General features: G+C 32.4%; 1 protein-coding gene across 1 annotated transcript; it reads right to left on the bottom strand.

Moving 5' to 3' along the window:
- Nucleotides 1–2,652: 2,652 nt before the first annotated feature.
- On the bottom strand, nt 2,653–9,324 carry LOC140753088 (uncharacterized). The gene is made up of 11 exons (XM_073087467.1): nt 9,061–9,324; nt 8,672–8,869; nt 8,058–8,091; nt 7,063–7,318; nt 6,498–6,746; nt 6,248–6,421; nt 5,746–5,949; nt 4,851–5,021; nt 4,079–4,268; nt 3,300–3,467; nt 2,653–2,899 (listed from the first exon to the last, which is right to left on the bottom strand). Exons 1-11 carry the CDS (start codon nt 9,175–9,177, stop codon nt 2,819–2,821), a joined length of 1,842 nt encoding a protein of 613 aa, XP_072943568.1. The 5' UTR covers nt 9,178–9,324; the 3' UTR covers nt 2,653–2,818.
- Nucleotides 9,325–9,348: the final 24 nt, after the last annotated feature.

Below are 9,348 nucleotides of genomic sequence, written 5' to 3'. Positions count from 1 at the left end.
CAGGTAGTCTAAAACAAATGTTTATCTACAATGGAATAGGAACGTATGCAAACAACGTTAGGCTAAAAGGCTGTTAGAATAAATAAAAATATAGGTTGCAAAGACCTACGTGCTAAAAATATTTAGCTGGTTTTGTACCAATTGTACCGACATAGATAACTGACAAACTAGATTTTAGAATGCTTGAAAAAAGGTTTCATAGTAAAGAATGGTAGAAAGAAACTCGGGTAAAAAAAATGAAATTAGAAGTTTGTGTAGAGTTCCGTTGACTTTTTAGTTAAAATTGTGAAATTTTGTTGCAAGTAAAAGTTAACCTAATTAATATTTCTTTAAATTGTATCTTTTAGGAAGTAAATTGAGTATCAAAAGAATTTATTATTATCTGTAAAAGTCTACTCGTACAATGTAGTGGCATAAGCTATAGGTGTAATAAGTTATAGGTGTAATTCATATAATTAAAATACGGTAAAAATAAATATATGTAAAAATCGATAAATAAATAATACTATACGATGAGTGATGACCCTAAATATCATGATTTATAGTTTGCTTACTTTAAGACTATTCTAACTGGAGTATTTACAGGTCTGAATGAAAAACGCATTACGAAATAATACCTATATACCTAAGATAGAGCGTATTAAACCATAAATCATGTATATTAGTCGTTATTCACAAAATATACTATCTCACATTTTTACGTGATTTATTATTCTGTCAAGTATAAAAATTAGGTAGGTACATTAAGCATAAGCTTTATAACTATTGAGTTATTATAGCGAAAAGCACTACATTGTGACGTAACAAATATATTGCTTTTACAGTTATGTAATAAGTTGTTAAGTGCTAGGTGGGAGGGGGTGTGCCGCACTGGTGGAGGCTGGTGGAGGTTGGCCGCGCGCCAGCCCGCTGACGAGTGACGACCCTTATCTCCGCATGGATCCACCACCAATGCCTACTCGCTCGCAAAAAATCAACTTCCACTATTCAGATCACTCTCCCGCTACGACACACGTGCCTGGCTTAAATCCAATACATTAAGATCGTCAAGACAACTTCAACGGCCTTAAAATATGTGTCAGCGAGCACGAGACAGCACGGACGGAAATTCATTCCAATCTAATGAGATTGAAACACGAATCGAACCGAATCGAATATTCGGTCATGTGAATTCAGTTTCAATAGTGCCTACCTAAATTCTATTTTCACTAAAGTATTAGATTTATTCAATTTTTCCAATTTTATGTTTGATGTAGGTTTGATGTACCGACGATTTGATTGAAAAGAAAAATAATGAGTTTGAAAACTAATTTCAAATTCTTAAGATACCTAAGTACTTTCTGATCTTCATTATACAAATTGTCTTCAAAAAGACATAAATAATTTAATAAGTAATGATATCTCATATATCATAATATAAAAGTTGTGTACAAAAAAAAACAAAGGTAAACGCTTTATCGTAGAAAGTGTAGACACGATCTCTTCAGATATTTTTATATAAGATATCAGTCTCGAGTAAAAGTAGTATGTTATTCTTTTTAGTACACTTTATCATTGCAATGATATTAGAGACAATGATTAAGCCAACCAGGCCAATATTATTTTTTATATTATATTATCCTAGAAATAAGTGTATACGTTTCGAACAGAGGTTACTCTGAACGAACAGAATAAAGAGAAGCATATCTCTTGCAATTTAATTTTTCTCATATACATTTTAAGCAAAAGTCTTGTCCTATTTTTTCTACTTGGATATACCCAAATTTACATTTGTTACACTTCTACAAACCTAGGTCTGAAGTAGCTTTTGTTAACTATTTAATATTTTGTTACGAATCGCTGTTTTCTGAAGAGATAAATCCGTAAAGATACGTATCATCTCCGCAAAAACTAAGCTGGTCACGTAATGACGTCGCGTAATTTTGCTACGTCCTAAATACCGAACTTTAAAGGACCAAAAAAGCCTTAATTATAATAGAAAATAATCACAAAGGAAACCATCCTTTTGAGCCCGTTTTAACTTAAGCTAAAGTTTGAAATGTTGGTTAAGTTTTTCAGTGGTTAGGTTTGTTGTTTTTTGAATGTAAAATACATTTTTCTGAGCGTGTTAATTTTGCTTATTAGTTGAATACGAAACTCAAAATCTGTTATTATACTTTCTGTTTATTGATCTGGAATCTATATACAGTATCTTTTTCTTAATGATCATGAAAATGGCGAAACGCTTTATAAGGTAATATTAAACAGTAGCGTAGCGTGCTTTAGATGGGCCCTGTTTGAACATTTTTGGGGGCCCCCGACAGATGATTCCTTTTTTACATATCCTCGAAATGTTAACTTATTTAGAATTTTTACGATAAGATTTTTCCCGGGAAGTACGGCCTAAGAATTCAAGTGAAATTGTGAGTAGCATTTTACGAATACTGTATCATCGACATTCGTGATACGGCGGTAGCTACTGGCTACGCCTCTGAGCTTAACTACTCTTTACTCTGAATATAACTAAAATTAATTGGTAGATCAAATTAAAAACATTTACGAACTATTTACTTAGCTACTATTATGAAGGCCACAGATAGAAAGTGTTATTTTCAACGAGAAGATAAATATTACATAAGTAGTGATGCAGAAGGAGTATGAATAACTAAAACATTGTATGCAGTGTGTTTATTTTTTATTAAGTAAACAATACTACAATAATTAAGTCAATAAAATATGAAAAAAATCTATTTTCTGATAATAATTCATGTTCAATAATAACTTATCGGTATATTTCTATTTTCTAGCATACTACTTATACTACTATTTATACTATTGTTTATACTTTATCTATAATAGCCTCCGCTTCATTTTTTGTAACACTCACATTGGGCGGCATGTCGCTCTTCATGTTGTAGTCCTGCAGCAAAATAAAACATTATTAGTAGAGAATAATATTCCTTAAAACGATTCGCTCCCAAAGATCGAAATTTGACAACTTCTGCCTAATAGTGATAGAAGTAATAGACAAAAAATTGTATAAATTTATTATAGTTATTAATAATGTAAGTTCGAATCCTATATGATTTCCCTTTAAAACTTTGAAACTAAAGCAAAGTAGCGAAAATCGCTGCTGTTAGGCAGAAGGTTTATAATAATATTATCTTCAAAATGAACACATACAGGTACTTTCATTTATTAATTAAACCTGCTTTTGTGCTGTTTATGTGTACGCGGACCGCTCCTCGCACCACTTGCACGTCAGCGGCTCGTCGCCCGCGTGCGTGTACACGTGCCCCGGACGACGGGCGGGCAGTTACCTGGTGCATGGCGAGGTGCGGGTTGTACGCGTAGTGGTGCGGCTGCGCGGCCATCTTGTCGGGGTGGCAGCGCAGGCGGTGCGAGCGCAGCGTGGACGCGTACGCGAACCGCTCCTCGCACCACTTGCACGTCAGCGGCTTGTCGCCCGTGTGCGTGTACATGTGCACCTGGACAAACGTCAATACACGTATTATAATATGTTTGTGACATCCTACCAATCGGGTCTACAATTAGATATATTGTACTACCTTCGATTTGTTTAATAAATGTGTGATTACCACCCATCAGTCGACTAGAGTCAGTCTTACTCTGGTAGCGGCGAGAGACGGACGTGTCGTGAGCACACGAACCACGTCTAAGGTGTGGTACAATCTTAAGACGTACATAACAATGTTCATTAATATACAAGTAATGGTTAGTAATTAATGGAACGAAATGTTCGAAAACGCATGTGTAATATATGACACTCATTAAGAACAGTTGTCAAGCTTCCATATTGAAAAAGTCATAACAACAAATTTATTTGAAACCTGAATTATAAACTCGACTTGAAACTGTTTAATATATAAAATGTCGATGACATAACTTTTAGCATAATAATTTATTTTCTAGTTGATCAATCAGAATAATCCAGCAATAAGAAAACCATCACGAAAATACGCGAAAAATACTAGACATGAGCGTGCGCACGTATTACCTACAAATGTATTAAGTTAAATTTTTTCAACTTTTGATTTAACAAGATCCCCTCTAGATACAATGTTAACAAACGACTCACCTTCAAAGTCTGCCGGCGTTTGAAAGCCTTGTTGCAGTAGGAGCAGACGTGGCGGCACTTGTCCTCGTGCACCAGCAGGTGCTTGCGCAGCGTGCGGCGGCTGTTGAGCACGCGGCTGCACACGTAGCACGCGTACGACGTGTCCTCGTGCGTGTCCATGTGCGTCTTCAGGTTTGAATATGTTTTGAACCTATAAACATGCAATTAGATTAGAATGATTACGATTCACTAGTCATACAGGATGCAAAGGATACTCGACAATAACGACAGATTTTAGTTTATGGTTTTATTATAAACTATAGCATACTATTCTGAGGTAGGTAGCTTTGTTATTTATTAACATAAAACTGTGGATCACAATTAATACAAACCTGAATTTAGTATGTATATTTAAAGCAAGACATTTGCTTTTATTTGTTTTTTTTTTCAATCTATTGAACTATTAAACTTATAGTAACTATTACTATTTCTAGAGTCATCATAAACTAACTACTGTCTACGATTAATAGTTGAGTTTTAGTTTCTGACTGGAACCAATCTCATACTAAGAAAATATTCCAGTCTAATAGTAAAATAGTATCGATAGATATAATCTATGTCTACCGATATTACTACTACTACCAATATTTCACTATTAGACACATCCATATTATAGATGATGATGATGATAATTTAATGTACGGAGCTATACTTCATGAACACGGTATCGGTATATAACTGGCATAACAGTGGTACGTGATCGGCACAGTAGCGGTATATGTGCGGTACATACGGCTTCGAGCAGGTGCGGCACACGAAGGGCTTGTCGTCGCTGTGTATGGCGCGGTGCTGGCGCAGCTCGCCGTTGGTGCCGCACGCGTAGCCGCACAGGTCGCACACGTAGCTCTTGATCTTGTCGTGCACCACGCGCTTGTGCGACGCCGCCGATGATCGCGTTGTGAACCTATTTATAACACGCTTTTATTAGCTCGGATTAAATCTATGTATGTATGTATGTATGAATGTATGTATATAACTGAATCTTTGAACCTGATTTTTATCCACTTTGAACTTTCAGTTTAATTCAAAATTTTGAAGAATTATCAAGAATCGATGATAATACACGATTCTAATAATTTTGGTCCATTGTCCTTATCAACATCATCAGGATTAACGATTTTCGAGGCGGTGTTCGAGCGCCTTAGAGAAAATTCATCGCAAAGTTACTAGATTGCAACAATTATTACTTTTTAGTTTCAATTTCAACTGTTATAGTGTTATTTTTAGTTTTAAAAATAATAATGTTATTATTATTGTTAGTTACTTCTAGTTGGCAACGAAGTGTTACAGATTAGACCTCAGAGTACACAAATATTTTATAATGAATTCAGACTTCTTTCCTGGTTTAAATCTTTGTAATTTTGCATTACCGCACAAATATTTCATGTCTACCTGTATGAGGTGGGCAGGACAACTGGGGGCTATGATTGCAGAATATGCTATTATATGGTATTGTAAATGATAGTGCAGTCTTTGTCTAGTTGCTGCGGACTATAAGATATTTATTTATTTTTTAAATGATTACAATTGGATGAACAAAAATATAATCTCAATATGAAGATAGAATATTATTTAGTCAATTTAAATATATCCACAACAAAAATAAGATAAAATTACGAAGTACTTACTTAAGATCACAGATATCACAATGATATATTTTTCTTTCTTCAATAGGTATATGCGATCTTTCGTGAGATTTTAATGTATCCTTGGTATTAAATATCTTGTCACATGATGAACAGCAAAACTTTCTTTCAGCCTTTGGTATATGTCTCATTTTATGTTTGTTTAAAGCAGCTAATGTTTTAGTGATCCTTGGACACTTATCACATCTGAAAAGATTGAATGGAAAAGTTTTAACATGAAAATATGTATTTAAAGGTAACAGTTAATATAATTTATCATTATAAGAAGATATTTAAAAAAAAAAAGATAAAGATAAAAAAGATATTAAAGATAAAAAGATTGACTATGTTAGTTAAAATTATTTGATATTACAATAAGAGCACTGTACTGATTTGTGGAGCATGGTAACCCATTCTTAATATCTGTTGTATTGAAACATTATATTATTGTTTCCTTAACTATTAATAAGATAGAAACAATTTATGTATAAATTGTTTTACTTACGCCAAGATATCAGGGTTTTTATGATCTTGAACATGCTTATATAGAACAGATTTAGACTTCAATGTAATACCACAAACACAATGCACTATCGGGCGAATCTTGTGAGCTTTTTCACAGTGTGATCTTAATGTGTACCAACTCGAACACTGCTTATGACAGACAGTACACGTAAAACTGAAACATAAAATGAAACATAAGTATTTTGATACTCTAAACAAAAATAAACATAAATCGTGATATACAAACATACTTTACAAAATCTTTAACGTGAAGGCTCGAGTATTTTGAATCCTCTTGCTTGTTCTCTGAATTCTCTTCCCTTCTAAATTTCCTACTCTCCACTTTATGATCAGATACATGTTTGTAAAGAACACTCTTGGATCTGATAAGAAAACCACATATACAATACACAACTGGTTTAGTTTTGTGAGCTTTAGCATAATGCACTTTCAGGCCACTCCATGATTTCACTCCTTCCTCACAAATATTGCATTTTAACCTGAAACAAGTAAAACTTATATATTAACAATACCCATGTACTACACACATTTGTATTTATTATGTGAAATATTTATTTATCTACTAAGCTCGAAAGTGTTTTGCAACACAAGATCAGAAATATCTATGCACCAATCCAAGATCTGCTATCTCCTTTGCAACACAAAGTGGACAGTGGTTTTAGAATGTAATTTTAAAGTACTAATGTTAATGTAAATAAAATCTAACTGATAGTATCTATTATTAACTATAACAGCTTGAACAGTTTACAATACTTGTTTTAATATAAATTTAAAGGCATTAATAATCTTACTTACTTCACAAAATCCTTAACCTTAAAATCAGTTTCCCTAAGAACCTTTTTGAACTCTTCAGTTTCCTCTTCAGTTAATACTTTTCTTTTCACATGTTTCTTTTTTGCTTCTTTAAGTTGTGCGAGAGAGATGTCACTATATTCATCATCATCATCGTCATCGTCATCATCATCATCATCATCATCATACAGGTCGTCATCATCATTATGGTAATCATCTCTGTTGAATTCTGATAATGTAGCTTCATTGTTTATTGCACCTATTCAAGTACCAGCTTGGTTAATTAATTTTAAATGAAACAGTATTGACCAGGAATATTTGAGAAGAATACATTGCATTGTACTCCATCCACTTGATAAATTTCTATTTGATGTTTACGCCCCTATAAGCTTCTGTGTTTTTTGGTAGTTCGAGATTCATGTACACTAAAGTTAAATACATGTAAACTGATTACAAATATTACAAATTCTTTTTTATGGAATAAATGAATTTTGTAAGAGACCTAATAATTTTGTTTAAGGACTAATTATTGTAAAATACTAAGGAACTATTAGCGAATAAAATACATACACTGTTTATTATTTAGACTGATATTTTCATGTTTAAATTTTAGAACAAATACAATATCAATTTAGGCTTATTATGCTTTATCAATTGAAACTTATTAAGTGGTTGGGGTATATTAAATTACTATATAAAGGTTATTTAGAAATAAAACAAAAAAAGGGTTCATTTATATAAGAAATTGTAAACATCAATTGTGCCAAATTTTGTTACACATCCTTTGAGTCCACATATTTCTATACAACTTTCCTTAAAAACATCTATATTAACAACACAATATCTATATTATATATTTTATGTTCACTGACAATATTCATATATAATGATAATGGACAATTCAAGTATTTCATTAGTTAATTCTAACTGTTCATGATGTGTGTAAGAAATTACAAAATTCTCTATAATTAGGTTAACAGTTCAGTTTAGATACTTACACACAATATCCTCAGCAGTCAGCTCATCTTTCACCTAAAATATCAGTATATATCAATTGTCACATATTTGAATTATATATTCTTGTGAATTCAAATCCTAAGCATGCTCCTCTGATTTTCCAAAGTTATGTGCATATTACAAATTAATTATCACTTGCTTAAAAAGGAGAAGGAAAACATCATGAGGAAATCTGTATACCTGAGAGATTTTTAAGTGAAGTCTACCAATACACACTTGGCCGGTGCGGTGGACTATGGCCTAATCCTTCTCAGTCTGAGAGGAGACCCATGCCCAGCAGTGGGACAGTAATGGGTTGATGATGTGACATTTGAATTTAACATAGGACAGGCAAGACGGGAATTATACGATAATTATTATTTTGCAAACAGATTATTCTTGCTTACTTGAGGCCTATTCTTTATACAAACTTTTATTGTATTTTATTTTAATAGTTCACAAACATACAAAGGCAAAGAAATCACCATTTCACAAACAAAAAATTTATGTGGGAGCTTTAATTATAAATTTACTTTTCAATATATTCGGCCAGAAGTAGATTTTCTCACTGTTCAGAGTAAAGGTATGTCTCATTGTAAAATAAACAGATAATTACCTCAGATTTAATTGTTGGATCATCATATTCAACAATAGCTTCCTCGAGTTTAATTGTTAAGTTGTCGTTATTTTCCACATACATCTTTCTAAGAGACTCTTGCACTTTGTAGCATTCCAACACAAACATGTGAAATGACAACATTTTGTCCTCACAACTAATGCAAATCTTCGTTGGCATATTCTCATTTTCTTGTATCTAAAGCGGGATTATAAAACTATATACTTACTAAATATTAGCGTATTATTGATAAATAAAGGAACACGAATATAGTTTGTGATACATATAAAGTTACTTCAATCAAAGCTACTTTTGTATAATTATTACTGTTATTGTGATATATATAAAATTAAATATTATATTAAAAAGTACATGCATTCAGTACTTACAGTAATTTGTACGAATTCCTGTATCATTTTTAATACATTTTTGTTACTATCATCCAACAAATCCTTTGAAAAGTCGTCTTTTGTTGCACATAGTCTACATAAATCTTTTAAATACATTGTTATTCCTTAGTGTCTAAAGTTATTTTATTTGTCCAACATCACATTTTAAATTAAATGAGTTTTTGCTTTTATAAAATTTAATTTTAGAAAATTCAGTAAAAATCCACCCAAAGCCCAAACTTCGACAAAAACCAAATATACAGATTAAAAAGAAAACAAATTATGCAT

Source organism: Epargyreus clarus, unplaced genomic scaffold (assembly GCF_041222505.1).
Source record: "Epargyreus clarus isolate Ecla_fem2 unplaced genomic scaffold, WU_Ecla_fem_2.2 ptg000003l, whole genome shotgun sequence".
Taxonomy (NCBI): domain Eukaryota; kingdom Metazoa; phylum Arthropoda; class Insecta; order Lepidoptera; family Hesperiidae; genus Epargyreus; species Epargyreus clarus.
Note: the sequence above shows the minus strand (reverse complement) of the source record. Positions and strands in the feature narration are given on the sequence as shown.